The 16,747-nt window shown below is 44.9% G+C and overlaps 1 protein-coding gene across 4 annotated transcripts; it reads left to right on the top strand.

Moving 5' to 3' along the window:
• Positions 1-828: 828 nt before the first annotated feature.
• Positions 829-14,219, top strand: gata2a (GATA binding protein 2a). 4 transcript variants are annotated; one of them, XM_026168725.1, is made up of 6 exons: positions 829-1,532; positions 5,654-6,058; positions 6,828-7,403; positions 10,084-10,241; positions 12,185-12,310; positions 12,998-14,219. In XM_026168725.1, exons 2-6 carry the CDS (start codon positions 5,830-5,832, stop codon positions 13,295-13,297), a joined length of 1,389 nt encoding a protein of 462 aa, XP_026024510.1. In that variant the 5' UTR covers positions 829-1,532; positions 5,654-5,829; the 3' UTR covers positions 13,298-14,219. The 4 variants fall into 4 exon arrangements, with proteins under 4 accessions (XP_026024510.1, XP_026024511.1, XP_026024508.1 ...); XM_026168726.1 differs by lacking the exon at positions 829-1,532 and adding an exon at positions 5,316-5,418 and having other exon boundaries at positions 10,096-10,241; XM_026168723.1 differs by lacking the exon at positions 829-1,532 and adding an exon at positions 5,316-5,418.
• The last annotated feature ends 2,528 nt before the right edge of the window (positions 14,220-16,747 follow it).

Raw genomic sequence — 16,747 nt, 5'->3', positions numbered from 1 at the left:
AATGCTTTATTTCAAAACCGCAAAACCTTATACTTTTAGACTGTTAAGAGTCCAAATAATACTGAGAAAGTATAAAAAGTGCTTATGTTAGCCTATTGGCGTCTATTATTCGTGCCTCCATGCTCTGACGAGTCCAAACATTAAAACAAATGTTTACCAATTCAGCAATTCAGTCAGACTTCACATTTTCTTTTCTTTTCTCTTCCCTTTTTGTTCCATGTGTGTATGTGTGTGTGCGCGCACTCTGGGGAGCACGGGCCCCGAGTTGCAGAGGTCCTCGCGCCCCTTGCACCTGCCTGGCTTCGGCGCAACGCACGAGCCCAGGTCGCGTGCAAGAGATTTTAGAGGCTTTGCATGTTTTACAAAGTTGTTGTTGCTGTGTGGGATATAAAGCCCCCCCCCCCCCCCCCAAACACACACAGACATAAAAAAAAACGGGGTGGAGGGGGAGGGATGGGTATTTTTCTTTCTTTTTTAAACATGTTTAACTCAGTGTTTTGGGCGGGAGGTGGGGGGGGGGGGGGGGGGGGGTTCTCTCAAATCAAATATCTCAGTAAGTCAATTAGGACCGAGGCTCTCGGTCTATCCGAGTTGTTACAAAAAGCGAAAAGAAAACAACAAGAAAAGAAGATAGAGCATTTATTATCACTAAAAAGTAGCTTTTAGACTTTCATTATTGAGCAAGGAAAGCTTTAGAAAGAGCACCGTGCATTTCCCAGCTATGCAATTTCTAAGTTCACTCCCCCGGTCACAAGCCTCAGGTTCAGCCCCAAATTAATCATAATGACTGCGCATTATGCAGCTGGGACAAGTTGGGTTCGGGGACTCTGCTCGCTCCCTTGGTGGCTCCAACATCTAGCGAAGTTCTTTATTTCCCTGCATGTATGTAGACCATATATTAAATCCACAGGCTCAGGTAAGCAGCACATCAGTCTGTCAGGGCAGAGCTCACAGTGACCTCGAGGAACGTTGATATACATTTTAAAAACAAAAGGATGAAATGCTGAAAAGCACGTGAGACACAAGCTATCCTAAAGTATGTTGAGAACCTCTCGGGGACAGGTACCGCTGCCAGTTTTTTGTATTTAACCAGGACCCGGAAGACAGGCTGCTGGCTGACGTGCCATTACGCTGCTGTGTGCCCGCAGCCTCTCACACAGGCACACAAGTTTTTTTTTTCTTCTTCATTTTTTTTAATGCTCATATTCACAGAGGTTTGGACAGAGCGAGAATAGAGGGGGGATACTGCAGACACTCACCGCTCTCCGCTCCGTGACGACACAGCACACAGAGCAGCGACCATCAGGCCACCGGGTTTTCCATTTAGTCTCGACAGCATCATAAAAACGGGGCAGATCTGGACACCTCTTCGGTTTGGTCGTTCATTTTGCACCGTTATTATTATTGTTATCATTTATTTTTGGAGGAGGAGGAGAAGGAGGGGAGGGCAGAGAAGACGCGAAGCTGCGCAGTGAATCAGATGGTTCCACTTTCTCCGGTTTGACTTTGTCTGCTGTTCAAGACTGGTGGAGGTAAGCCAATTACTGCGTTTTTAAACTATCTGAACTTTAAAATATTATTTATGATTTTATTTTATTTTTATTTGATATTTTGTAATTATATGTGAGGCTATTCAAAGTAAGGTACTGGTAATAATAATTGCTACAGGCTCAGCATAAAAAAAGAAAAACGGTTGCTTGTGCATTATTTTCATGGCTATCGAGGAATAAAGTACACTGATCGCACGTGCACTCTTTATGAACTCTTTATTTATAATTATACATCCCCACTGTCACAGATATTTGGATATTAGGCCAAATATAACCCTCCGCAACATCTCTAAAGCGGTAGAGTGATATTATATGTTTGATGCAGTCATACGTTGTAATGTATTTTATCATTCATTACTCATATTATTATTCGTCATTATTATTCATATTCACTGCAAGCGCGCTGTTTTTCTTTTAATTTCTACAGCACCGCTTGTTTTTCCCGAATGATCGACCAAAAAAGTTCAAGATTAAGTCCGGGTTAACAAAACGGATGTATGTGTGCCATAGCTTCTTAAAATAAATAAATAAATAAATCCTTTTTAACGTGGCTCACTTTTCGTGTTGCCGTGGGAAGGGTGTTCTGGCCCCGAAAAAGGAAAAGAAAAAAGAAACTAAATTGTTTAGTGTATCATCAGCGAGATATTAGTGACGACAAAGGTATTCAATTGTCACGCTTTAAAACGCATAATGACTCGAGTAACCCTCTTTGATCAGTAGAAGGAACAATCACATCACTACACTGGCGGAGCTGAGACAGGGGGAGGGCTGGTGCGTCTCCGCAGGCACGCAGGAGTGCCTTTCTTTTTCTTCCACCCTCTCTTACCTGTGCTGCTGGGTCTGCTTTATGTGTGCATGATTTAAGAGGCATGGCGTGATTGTGTGTGACTATACAAAGGGGTTTTTTCCTTCCCACTGTCACCAAGTGTTTGCTCATGGAGGCTCTGCGTTACCACGGGGTCTCTCCCTTACAATATAAAGGCAACTGTTGTTAAGATTTGGGGCTGTCTAAATAAAGCTGTGAATTGAATTGAAATGATTACAGCAAAGAACAGTGGCATGAAGATGGAGTTGTGAGTAAACATGGTAAGAGGTCCAAATGTGTTTTTTTGTTTTTGTATTTATAGCTCCAATAAGTGGTTTTGACTGTAAAACTAGGTTCACCTTGCGGTCCGTAATCACTTTTTGTTGAGTGTGTGCAGTCCATGTTAATGTCATACCCGCTTTTTCTGAAATGTCATTATTTTTGATTCAAAAATGACTTAAATGGGAGACTGTGCTGCTCTTAGGCTCCCTCTCTCAGCAGTTATATGGTGGGTGCTTGTGTCTATAAAGCCCCCCACCCACCCAGTGCCCTGGCTCGATCTAATTAGCCGTGAGTAAAGGGGACAATAATGCTTCAGCTGGTTTCTGTCATTCTCTTCTCTCTGGCTCTGCTTATCTTCACAAGCCCCACAGTGGCTCTTCACACCCCCATCCCCCCAAAACACACACACACACACACACACACACACACACACACACACACACACACACACACACACACACACACACACACACACACACAGAGTTGGGCACACAGTCACACACCTACACTGGATAATGATGGATGACCGTGCCCAATGGGAACAAACAGGTAGATAAAGCCAATCCCATTTAATAACAGCATGGATCGGAATGATAATCTTGTTGTTCATTAGCCACTGTGGCTGCACGGTGATACAGTTGTTGCACACAGTTCTCGCCCAGCTCAGGAGGCGTTGTGCGAGGGGACGCGTTCTCCGCTCTTTGGATGGCATCGCCGGGTGAAACAATACTGCTGTGTCCTTGAGAAAGACAGAGGGAAAAAGGCAACAGCAACTCCCCCACCCCCCGTCCTCTCCCACTAACCCTCCATCACCCTCTCCCATCTTTTTGTTCCAGCAAAGATACAAATGGGATTAATGAAGGTATAAATTACAGAGGGGGTAAATCCTGCTGAGTAATCCATTTGGCAAACATGCAAACAACAATGGGAATACTACAGCAGCTATCCTGAGCCTGATTCACTCTCCCAGTGGTTAACACAGCCAGAATGCAACACAGACCGGCAAGTCTGAGCCACAGTGTGCAGTGTCCTTTCACTGATGGCTACAGGATCAAGAGCATTGCTGCATACTCACTGACGCTCAAACAGAGGGAGTCCTTGTTGCTTAGGGTTCAAGCATGTGACAGCAATTACTGTGCGGCATTAAATTGTGGGTAATTGGTGCAGTATTGTTGATTGATGCAGTGTAAATTACAACACAATATTTGTCACTGACAATTAATAAGCATATTAAGGTAGACTTCACTCCACCTGCCAACTGTGGCTTCTTTTCCACTGGAATGTCAGTTATTGGAGTCGCTGGCCCTCTGCTGCCACACATGTTGTAATTTGTTGATTTTAGGAGTTGACAAGCTCAAAGGGCTGAGCTCATCAACTCGCTGCCTCTGGCAACATGCCCGAGATTTAATGACTGATGACTGACACACACACACACAGGCGCGCAGTTATACCGCAGGTATGACATCAAACGTGATTATCGCCTAAATGACCTGTGCCGTGTCATCACGGCAACCCCCCGCAGGCCCCCACCCACACTGCTCAGCTCCTAGTTAGATTTTGTGACGTTGGATCCCGGCGTCGGCGTGGCGGCCAGTCTGTTCAGGGCACCTTCCAATTACTCCTTGTCAATCACACAAACGCAGCGGCAGTGCACGTAGATCTACTTGCGCACAAATAACAGCGCATGTGCTGCTCATTTTACGCACGCTTTCAATAAACAAAGAAATAAATACAAGAAAAAATATAATTGGACAGAAACGCATTTTTTCCCTTTTTGTCTAAAGATTAAATACCCCGCCAGGTTTCATTTTTGTTTTTGTGGGCAGTTTGTGAATGAGCGCATCGGGAGACGCTCTGACTGTCACCCACTGACTTTTCGTACCCTACGTGCAACGTGAGGCCTTGCGCCTATCCCCTTTTGTCTGGCCAAATTATCAACGGGCGTCATTAGAAATGCAAACTATGTTTTGATTGCTCTGCCCCCGAGACAAAAACCACTGTTTTCACAAAAGGAATGTCGTGCTACTAATTAAAGACAATTAGGCGCTCCCAACAATGGGAGGGGGGCAATTCGGGGTCATAAATCGACTCCTCCTCTGTTGGTTTAAGAGGTGCTGAAATTGCTTTTTGTATTTACATGGGGAAGACAACAATCAAAATACTTACGCTTATTGCTAGTAATAAGGATTGATATGCAGCTTTAACCGGTCAACTGTGGCATAAAACCAAAAGACATTCGCAAGTGGGTGCGAATTTTAAATATCACCCACGAGTATTAAAAAAACGAAAGGTTTAACAATATTTTGTAAATGGGTTTATAGAGACCAAGGGGAGCTACGCCTGCATGGGTACGTTGTAAAAAGCTAACACTGGGCCATATATATTAAGGTGTAAATTTCACACATTGTTAGGCTCTGTCTTCAGCCCGTCGCTAAAAAGGCAGATTATCAGAGGTCGATTGCTCATTTCGTTTGAGCTTCATGAGCGAAAAAAAAGATCCCCGAGAAATTACACTGCTGATTGATAAGTCTTTTAGTTTTTCGGTGCAGGAAAATGAAAATTGAAAGAAGGAGAGCAGGGACGCATTTAGCCAATTGCGGCAGTGCCCGCTATGATTGGTCCGGACCGACGCCCCGCCCCCCATGGCTTGATATGGGAATTTACTGGCGCCAGCCGCATCAGTCTGCCCCACATCTCATTAATGCGCCTGAGCACTGCAAGGATCAAGAGGTTTACACATCCAGGGCTCTGTATACCATCAGCTGATCACAACTGCAACAGGTATCCAGAGGAGACATTTAAGTGTTTTCTTTATGCGGATACAGGATGCGTTGCTTCGACTTGGAGACAGCGATGTCTTGTTTTTTCCGACTTGTAATGGCAGGAACCCTAAATTGTGCAAAGTTTACTTTACGTGTCACCCGCTATAATTAGATAAAAAACGAAGGGTGCTTCGATTTTGCATGGAAGGAGAGACGTGTCGTTAAACTAATATGTTGCTTTCGTCTCTTTGCAGGTATCCCAGAGGAGAAGAAGGGAGAGCGAGTTATTTAAGGATTCTATTTCTGCTGTAAATCACAGTTCAGGAACTATATTTTAAGGAGGAATCGACTTCCACTTGGAGGCAAATAAAGCCTAAACAGAGAGGCATTCAAGGGGAGAGGGGAAAAAATAGAGACTGTCAGCTCAGACATGGAGGTCGCAGCGGCAGATCAGTCTCGGTGGATGGCGCACCATCATGCTGTGCTGAACGGTCAGCACCCGGACTCTCACCACCACAGCCTGAGCCACAACTACATGGAGCCCATGGCGCCTTTACTGCCGCAGGACGAGGTTGATATGTTTCTGAACCACTTGGACTCTCAAGGGAACCCCTACTACACCAACTCCCGAGCAAGGGTCACCTACAGCCAAGCACACGGTAAGATGCGCTCAAGTTTACGATCACCAAGTGTGAGGCCAGATAAGATAAGATGTCTGAAAATACAATATAAATAAAATTGTATTTAAAAAAATCCATTTATAGATCCATGTTTTAAAAGAGTCGTATAATACCATAATTTTAATGTGTGTGTGTGTGTGATATTAAAGGCTAATGATTTTTGTGTGTAAAAAAGCTTATTGCCAGCCTAACAACAAAAGCCTCTGCAGCAATTAGTTAGAAAAAGTCCTTCTTGACTTTCCTGGGTCAATTCACCAACATAAAAGGAATTTCTAACAAATGACAGCAAGAGGAAAGGGAAGTATGTCACTTAACCCCTCTCTGTTGGGGCAGGAGTTTCTGGAGGGAGAGAGGCACTTCCCGGATATAAAATAAAAAGCGCAAATTTACTAATAACAACCTTTAGTCCGAGAGCTGCTGCGGACGAAAAGATAATGCCCAGACAAGGAGCGCTGTTTATTTAACACTTTTGTAGGCTTTCATAATGCTATATCGGCTGCTTTCATTTAATGGAAACTATTTGTAGAGAGGTTACTTAATTTCGATTAAAAAAAAATAAATCTATTATTTAAAATCAACTACGAATATTTTATCTACATCTGGAGCTAAATGTCGGATTTGAGAAATTCAGGGAATTTAACAGGTAAGATTTTTTTTAACTGAGTTGTAAACTAATGATAAGACTTGTGAATTACTGAGAAATTAAAGCAGAATACAGCCATATTAAATAGACTGTTATGGTTTTCAGCTCGCCTCACTGGGAACCAGGTCTGCCGGCCACACCTCATCCACAGCCCCGGTATTCCCTGGCTGGACCCCGGTAAAGCAGCTCTGTCTGCTGCACACCACCACAACGCATGGGCGGTCAGCCACTTCAGCAAACCCGGCCTTCACCCCGCCGGCTCCGGCTACCCCTGTAGTAGCAGCACCGGCACCGCTCCGGTGTCTTCGCTCACTCCAGCGTCGCATTCCAGCCCGCACTTGTACAGTTTCCCCCCTACCCCTCCAAAAGACGTGTCCCCGGACCCCGGCCCTACCTCTCCGACCTCCACCTCAACCAGGATGGATGAGAAAGAGTCGATAAAGTACCAAGTGCCGCTGACGGACGGCATGAAAATGGAGAGCTGCAGTCCGCTCCGCAGCGGCCTGGCCTCGATGAACAGCCAGGCCCCAGCCACGCATCACCCTATCCCAACCTACCCGGCCTACTCTCTCTCTACACCCCACGAATACGGCGGCAGTCTCTTCCATCCCGGCAGCCTGCTCGGCGGGTCCTCGTCCAGCTTTACGCCCAAATGCAAAAGCAAAGCCAGATCGAGCTCAGGTGAGTCTCACGTGTGTTTTGAGCCCCCCTCCCCCCTTTTTCTCATCAGATGGCAGATCAAATCGATAAGGCCTAATTAAATGGTTATGGTTTATTCAGCTGAGCGGTGAAGCGTTGCGCAATATAGGTTAGTTTACACAACCAATCATCGGTTGATGAATATTTCATTGGTCTCCACGTAAAGGTGATATTAGTATTTCCACTATGGTGCGAGCATCATTTTATTCTTTTATTTTCTCTTTCATTTATTCACAGGTGTAATTACATTTATCAATTTCTTAATGCTTGTATTATGTAAACTTCGTGGCTCAGACTTGTTGCTCCAGTGAGTTGCTTATACGGAAAAAAGAGCGATAATTTCCACATCGGACACTGTCAAGCCTTATTTCACCCATTACACTTTTTTTCATACTTGTGTGATTCATTCTCTTAAAATGTCAGTGTAATCGAGGCGAATAGGCAAAAAATAGAGAACGAAAGTGGGATTATATAATTTTTGGGACTGACTGGTTATTCATATGTATATGTTTTTACATATAAATAACAACTAAACGATGCATATAAACTGGTTAAGTATATGTTTTTAAAAATAAGTGAAATAATTTAGCCGCTTTTTGAGCAGAGAGAAAAAAGTCCAACACTGACATTTTTTTACACACTAACTTTACATTCAGACGCCACACCATCAACGGTGCTCAGGCAGGTACATGTTCGTGCCACAGGCTTGTTTTCTTTTAAACGTGGCCTTTATTGCGCTTAAAAAACGAGGGAGTCACGACGCCCTGGCTCCTGCCATATCCTGTATACCTCCAAGTGAACAAATCACGACCTCCACCCCGCCCACCGCTCTCCCCAGCACTAACAAAGCACAGGCGACAGAGCCCTGCTGTTTGTGTTTTTAAGCACGGCCTTGGCCCGCTGTGCTGACATGAAGTGGAGGGGCGAGCAAGTTCACAGCAGATCTGATTCTCCGTGAAGATGAGAGTGCATTCTGGTGCAATGAGCAACCATGGATTTTTAAAAAAGGACTCAAGCAGTTTCCCATTTCCCCTTAAATTTAAAGACATTAAAATGTTCATAATAAAGCAGCATATTTTCTGACTGTCTGGACAGGATTTTGATTCAATATGCTGCATGTGCTGGGAGTCAAATTTAAGGGGGGATACTTAGACTTTATGCCTGACACTAATGGGCAGACATTTGAAAAAACAACTCAGCCTGCTTAATGAGTGTGTAATTTCCCTACATTGTTCCAGCTGTGGTGCACTGAGTTACTGGACAAAAGAAAGAATGGACGTGAAATAACAAAAAATGCAGTGTGTTAACAAATTGTTCCAAATGTAGCTTTGCAATTATCTGCATTGTCATCCTTTGTCGCCGTGCTTTTTAACACACCTGGGGAATGCTCGGTGCCTGATAATACTGAGCGAATATGAGCTGTTGTGGTGGAGAAATGTTATACTGTGACATTTAAAAGAGCCTGACCAGACTGTGCCTGAATCAGCAACACAAACATATCTGCCACGACGTTAGAAAAAGAAAAAAAAGGCTCTTATCTATCAAAGTCAATGTCCAGTGCCAGTAATTGTGATTGATTGTTGGACAAAATGCCACAATGACATTTTCTCTGTCAGCACGAATACCTCACGGTACGGCTTCCTGTTGAACTGGCCCTCAAACCCACAGCTCCTTCCCCTCGTGCAGCTCACCTTATGCACGGAGCTGTTTCGCCTTCCCATTTGTTTTTCGTATTTCAACACTGAGCATTGTGCAAGGCAAAAAGTTGTAAGTCATTGTGGGCGAATATGTAAAACATATTAATGAGACTGCTTGTGTGTGGTCGCTTGACTTGTGAAATTCTTTAAGGGGAAGAGAAGGGAGGTACGAAAACACAAGAAATGCATTTCAAAAGGAACCTAGCCTTTTTTTTCCTTTTTGCTCAGGTCAGGTCCTATTGTGGTGCAAGGGTGGGACTTTGGGTGTCGCTGGCATTATAACAGAAATAATGAGGTGATGCTCTAGGGAGAGGGGAACACCTGAATTAAATGAGCTTTGGTTTAGCAACAGGCTGTTTGAAGTCAAACCTGAACGGGGGAAGAAAAACTTGTGGGAATAGTTTTTCTTTAAGCAGCTTGTACAGAAGAGAATGCGCACACACAGGACACTGACTATTGATCCAGTCACCAAGAATGATAGAAACTATATTACAACTTGTGCTGATACAATGCTGTCTCACTGCTGTTTCTGACACCAACCAGCACGCAAGCTTCTCATCAAACACTTTCCGACACATTTAATACCACCTACACACACTTACTTTCCTCTCGTGGGTGCCCACTAAGCTGATCAATAATGTAGGCTTAATTTGATGGTGTGTCTCACTCTTCTTGTTGGACACCTCTGGACATGTTCTGGCTGTCTGTGGCCTCCCCACTCCAGATCAATTTACATAGAGGTGTCTGTGTCCTGGGCAGCCGTGCACACTTGGTACACCTGCACACTGATATGGATGTTTGTCACTACCCCAATTTTTGACTTCATATTACAAGGCCATCTGAGGTCATGCACCACTCTACTATAACTACCTGACCAGGTTGTGCTACACAGCTGCTATATGCTGCTCCACAAAGAGGGGGGAACTTTTTAATTATATAAAATTTCCTTTTGTCTCCTCCTCTTGAACTATATGCAGAGGGCCGTGAATGTGTAAACTGTGGTGCTACGTCCACCCCGCTGTGGCGGCGGGACGGTACCGGCCACTACCTGTGCAACGCCTGCGGACTGTACCACAAGATGAACGGCCAGAACCGACCACTTATCAAGCCCAAACGGAGACTGGTGAGTCCTACATCTCGCTCCATCCCCTCACTCTGAGAGAAGGCACCCAAATATGAGCACAAAGCAGATGCCGGCAGCACAATTCCAGGAAAGTTATATTTTCCCTATGATCTTCCTGGAATTGTTTGTCCCTCTCACCCCCCGATGATCCGCCTTCATGGCCTGTTACAATACTGCTACTATTGCCATTGTTCCTGCTATCATTATTGCTGGTACTTCTGATACTGTTACTGATACCAATGCCCATGCTGCTTTAGTTAACACCATGCTTGAGTAAATGAAAGGCAGCAATGACAGAGAGGAATCCTGTGGTGGCTGTGCCATGTTGCAGAGCTGCTCAGTCTTTATTCACAATAAACCTGCTAAAAACGGGGCTATCTATCTATCTATCTATCTATCTATCTATCTATCTATCTATCTATCTAGTATGCTTTATATATATTTTGTTAAAATATTTTATAGATATAATTTGTAATCAAATTGCATAATAATACTAATACTAATAATAATACTAATAATAATAATGTGCCGATTTATATTAATTAAGGTATTAAAAAAATAAGGTCTAAACTAATAAATTGTTTTGAGCTGCGTAACCTTTGACTTCGTTCACACAACCTCATTATGATGGCTCTGATGGTCTTCATTAACACTTTCTGCTAAATTCGAAAAATTCCACCGCATTTTTTTTTCCTGAAATACTAAAACTCGTTTTTGAAATGATCGTTTTTCGTGTTGTTCCTTGACGATTTCCACGTCGTTCCTATTCGTAAAAGAGAAAAAAAGTCCATTACATTTTCCACTGGGTCGGCCCATGTGGCTGTAGCTTTTGCATTTTCAGCTCAAGTGTTTTTCAGAGTTGTGTTCAAAGGGGCATCCAGTTGTTTCCTATCCGGATATCTGGCCGGCCCAGATAAGGAAGTCAGGCTCCCGGCTGTTTCCGCCTTCAACCAGCGCTCTGCATTCTCTATGGCTAGACTGACATATACTATAAAGAGATTATCACAACACTGGAGGAACCGCTTATGTGTGAAGAGACAGACCGCGAGGGGCGGGGACTGGAAAATAAATGGATTTATGTTGTTCTCTTGTTTGTCATTATCGGTGGGCAGTGCTAGGCTTAACGCACAGTCGCTTTGCATTTTTTAAATTTAAATTATGATGCATTTATATTTTACCTCATATGAAAATGACCTGGGTTGTTGTTGCTGCTGCTACTCGCCAGGTAAACAGCAACGACTCCACCTGAAATGAATTAAAAGACTAACCTGGATGCTGCACGCACGGCACGGAACCGGAGGCTCCTTGCATGTGAAGCTAATGCTTTTTATTATGTGTGGAAAATCGATCCGTAATGGGCACGGCGGCATATTGTCAGACAGGACACCGTGTCTCACACGACTCGCAGCCCATTTTTTTTTCTTGGATCGTGATAAAATGCAGAGTTTACGCAGGACCTCCATTAATAGGATACTTATCATTAAATAAAATTACTAGCGGGCCTGTAGAGTAGCGTGAGAGACGTCTGCAGGGGGGGGGAGAAAGAAAAAAAATGGCTCCATGTCTTATTGCACAAATTACAAAATTTGATCATAGTTGTAGCGGGCGACATACATGCAATTGATTCAATAGAGAAGTTAAGTAATTTCTCCAGTCTGTGTGTCGCTTCTTTTGATGTTTGTCTGCACATATTTGTGCGGTCAGAGATGGGACCTCACGTGCCGCCGTTTAAGAAGTTTAAGAAAAACCTCCCGTTAACTTTCCCGTCGTGTCGCACATTTTCTGGGATAAGGTATCAGTGTTACGGCTTTATTTTAATCTAAATGATGCTTCTGCTGCTGCTAATGGTTCAGACGAAATCTACTGTGATGCGCCTGCGCTGACCTCCCTTCCACAAGTGACCGAGTTTAGTATTTATGATGCATTTTTCCTGCTTCCTTCAGTCCGCTGCTAGACGTGCAGGCACCTGCTGTGCAAACTGCCAGACCACCACCACCACCCTTTGGAGGCGCAACGGGAACGGAGATCCGGTGTGCAACGCCTGCGGCCTTTACTTTAAACTGCACAATGTAAGTAGCTTCGGGAGGGGGGGGGAGAAAAATGAGTGTGGGGTTTGGAATGGAAGGAGGAGGGGAGGGCTGCTGGTCCTTAACTGGTTAAGTGGGCGGACAGCTCGTATCGATTTAGGAGCACAGAAAGTGAGAGTGGGGAGGCAAAGCCTGCTCACACTGTCGAGCAGAACCCACCGGGCGGCTTTTTTATTAAACCATCGTTGTTTCAATGGGGGGCGTTACTCCCCAGAGAGGCTGCCGGGTGGGACTGTCATTCAGTGTAACGGCGTCGGTTACACTGATGAGGATTTGTCTGCTGGCTGCTCCTTTCAGAGCCCAGCCTGGTCCTCATCCCGGTGTATTCATTAATGGTTCTGTTTGGTTTGGACAATTAAACAAAAGATTAAAAAAACCCACACGCCCCTGACTCGCTTTATAATGGAGCTATATATGCAAAACAGCTGCTCATTATTTATAGCCTTTTATGAATAACGCTGAGGTTATTCATAAAAGGCTATTGGTTTAGTAAAAAAACAGTAAACATGCAACATGTGACATATTTCTGCTAAGATTTAAAATAAAGAGGCTGTAAAGGAGCTGTGACAGTAACCTAAACCTAAATGTCTACAATGCTGTATTCACACTGTCAGTGGTGCTTTTGTTCGCCACGCCTGAGCTAATGTGCCGCTCTTCTGCTCTTCACAGGTCAACAGACCTCTGACCATGAAGAAAGAAGGCATCCAGACACGCAACCGCAAGATGTCCAGCAAGTCCAAGAGGAACAAACGATCAGGGGACGGCTTTGACGAGCTCTCCAAATGCATGCAGGACAAGGCCTCTCCCTTTGGTGGTGCGCCTGGCCTCGCCAGTCACATGACCCACATGGGTCACCTGCCCCCCTTCAGCCACTCGGGACACATGCTGCCAACGCCCACGCCCATTCACCCTTCATTCGGTCACCCCCACCACTCCAATCGCTCGCCGGTCTGGGCTGAGCCTCACTGAGGCCTTTTCAGACCCAGAGCCCCCCTCGCCTGTAGGAGTCATCACATCGCCATAAACACTAAATGGCCTCCCGAGTCACGACAGCTGAGCAGCCTTGTTTCGTGTACAGTGGTTGTAGGGAAAAGACTTTCAGTCGGACTTGATGACTTATGGCTGCGTCACGGCTGACTTCACTGATGAGCCGCTGCGGAGAGCGAGACTTAAGTGGACTCTGTAAAGAGCTAATGTGAGGAGGGGTTCGTTAGTCCTTGGGTGACAGGGGATAGCAGGATTGGAGATGTTTGTCATTCTTTTTTTGCTTATTTTTTACTAAGTCACTTTGGTACCCACCTCTCCTTGATCCTGCAACAGGAAACTCATGAGAGGGCTTAAAAAGAACCGCTGTTTTCACCTCACGACCATCTCATTATATACTGAGACACACGCGCCCTGTCCATCCCCAGGCTGTCGTTCACGACTGCTCCTCAGTGCTGGAAGTCTTCAGACTGGCTAAACAGACTGCCGCAGAAGTCATGCGCCCCTGTTCCTGACCAGTCAGATCCAACCAACAGTACACCCCAAAACCAGTGCCCCTCTAACATGCTGGATTGTACACACCACCTGTTTTTGATAACAGAGTTTTATGAAAACAAAGCAAACAAACAAACAAAAAAACCGCAGTAAATAGAGTGTTTATAAATGCTTAATTGCTATTATTGTTGTTATATTGTTATAATTATTGCTACGATAATTTATTTTCACTCTTTAAGCTTTTGTCCAACACAAGGAAAACGTCTGATTTTAATTTTGTGGTTATTATGTAAAGAAAACACTGACCTGTCTTAGATGAAAAAGTCCCTGAGCTGTACGTTTTTATCATTTTTCCATCTCACACAGAAAAGGAAATAAAGTTTAATACTGAGGTAAGATCTGTCTCTATCCTTATACGCTGCACACATTCCAACTGACAAAGGGCAGTAAAGAGAAGAAAAACAGCGTGACCACTCCTTGCCTTTAAAAAAACCCAACTTCTATACCTGAGCCCAGTTTGTTTTTAAACTACTCCTGCTATGTTGGTGGATTTCTCATTGTGATTCTGTTTGTTTAAGGTTTGATAATGTACCTCTTTGATAGAACACATCATGTGTCTGAAGTGTTTTCACAGTAATGTGCACACAGACAGACATTATGGCCTGAACGGTCCTTTTAATGAAGACTACTTGATTATTAAAATCATAAGTGATATCAGATGTATCAAGGGAAGCTCTGTGATCCCTTAAGCGTGGTAATGCTTTGGTCAGGCTCCTCCTCTATCTGTGATGGCTCGTTGTTAAGAAAAGGCCTCTTTGTGGAGTTAAAGCCCCGGGCTGGACCATTGTACCCAGACAGCAGGCTCCAACCAAGGGCTCCCAAGTCATACAGTCATACATATGCACAGACCCACATGCTCTCACACAAATGCAAACCCTAATTCACACCTAATTTAACCAAGTAATACATGCAAGGTCTTCTTCTTCTTTACTTTAAAAAAAAAATCTCTAACAGCCAAATTCTTGATGAATTTGCATGTGAAAAATACTGAGTCATGAGTTCAGTTCAGCAGGAGCTGCTCTTGCTCCCCGCGTCTGTCGGAGTAGCCCTCTCTCTCTCTGCCTCGGCCAGGGTGATTGGAGTGAGAGGAAGGACAGTGGGTCTTTAGTGGGAGAGAGAAGAGGAAGGAAAGGCAATCAGGCGACCTGAGCAAACACATGGGGGTCTGCTTGAACCCTTCGCACACAGATGTGCTCGCAGCTGAGGCTGCCAGGAAGCAGGCGTCAGCTCTGTTTCTCCCTCATCTCCTCCTCTTTTTCTTTCTCTTTTGTTTATCTTTTTTTCACTCTCCCTCTTCGTGCTCTCTCATTATTTTCTGTTTGTCTTCTATTCTTCCCTCCGCGCTTGTCGTTCTGCTTCTTCCCTCCCATTTGGACGATTACAGTAAAATAACGGGGCTGGAGAAACTTTGAACAGAGCCAGCCGCTAATGAGTCTGCTCGATTAGGGCCAATTTGAGGTCATCATCGCTGAGTTCAGCGTGCCCTCACACACCCACAGCACAAACCATCCGATTAAACGGTCTACGGTGAAATCAGACAACTACCCCTCCCTGAACCCTCCACCCTCCTCACATCTGCTGGACTGCTGCAGAGGTTGATCTGCTGGGGTTTCCCAGAGTCTTGATCCGTTCACATTGAAAATAATATTTATCCAGGCTTTACATATAGAGGGCATGTTGCTATCCAGTGAAGCTGGAAGGCTCTGTGGTTAGCTTATGCTACATTGTAGCAAACTCCCAACACTGACTGGCTCGACATGCATGAACACAGCACTGAAGGACTGCATGTGAATGTCTGTTTTCACTGAGGGGGTGGGATCATCTTGATCCACTTGCTGAACGTAAGTGAAAACGTAACGCTCCACTGCCAGCAAGCAGCCTAGCATCTGTGTGTAGCACAGTGTTTTTGGAGCTGGGCCTCGCACGGGCCACGAGTCCAGCGAGTTGTGCACCGCTATAGTCAGCGAGCCTGCTCGGCCGGGCTTGGCCAGACTCCCGGACTGAGAGAGGGAGACGGAGAGAGCCAGCTCTCCTCAATGAGGCCCTCCAGAGGGAAGGAGAAGCTCTCCCAAAAATAATACCAGAGTCTGCCAGGCCAGCAGCTCGCAAGCACATATGCAGACATGAACATGCAAGTGCACATGCATACAAGGTTGGTGTGGTGTGTGACCAAGCATCATAAACCTGGTGTGCATATTTGTAGGAAGCAGGCCTACATTTTAACTCACATGCCTCACAAGGGTTAGGTAGCATTAGGTAGCGGGCACAAGGCACGCACGCTTGCACATGAAATGACTTCTGGGTGAAGTATTTCGGTGTCTGCGTGTGCCACTCCTGCTCAATTTTCTACCCCATTAAATTGATTCAGTTTCTGCAACAAGAGGGTTTTGTATCCTTTTTACTCACTAGGTCTCACCAAACCAACAGCTACATTGAAGAAGACATCTCCTTCTAACTCACATCCTGAGTTATGTGACACAAAAAAGAAAAAAAAAAAGCTGTAAAATAGGATGTTACTTATCTTCCCTATCAGAGTGGCATTCCATAGAGGAGATGAAGAGGAGAGATCTCAGATGCGTTGGCGGGGTTGAACATGGTGGCCACCTAGATCAGAGCACCGAGAGGTTTACGACTTCAACCTGGAACTGGATGTTTCAACTCATCTCGACTCCCTGCCTCCTTCTCCTTCTCCCCTCCGCTCTTCCGCTTGTACTCAACCTCCCTCGCCACCATCCCCACCACCACTCATTCCCCCCCTGCGCTCGCATATAACTAAGCATCTCTTCATTTTCCCCCCACTCCATCCCCCTACTACTCCCACTTTCTTCTTGTCTCCCACTCCTCCAGCGTATTTGTTTTTCCATCAAATTGAATTAGCGG

This window comes from Astatotilapia calliptera, chromosome 5 (genome assembly GCF_900246225.1).
Source record: "Astatotilapia calliptera chromosome 5, fAstCal1.2, whole genome shotgun sequence".
Classification (NCBI taxonomy): domain Eukaryota; kingdom Metazoa; phylum Chordata; class Actinopteri; order Cichliformes; family Cichlidae; genus Astatotilapia; species Astatotilapia calliptera.
The sequence above is the reverse complement of the archived record's forward strand: the minus strand, read 5'-3'. Positions and strand labels throughout refer to the sequence as shown.

Excerpts from the sequence above, each read along its gene's own strand:
- gata2a (XM_026168725.1), top strand. The coding sequence starts at position 5,830 with ATGGAGGTCGCAGCGGCAGATCAGTCTCGGTGGATGGCGCACCATCAT. Across the intron at positions 6,059-6,827 it reads CACCTACAGCCAAGCACACG|CTCGCCTCACTGGGAACCAG; the intron begins GTAAGATGCGCT and ends TATGGTTTTCAG. Across the intron at positions 7,404-10,083 it reads CAAAGCCAGATCGAGCTCAG|AACTATATGCAGAGGGCCGT; the intron begins GTGAGTCTCACG and ends CTCCTCCTCTTG.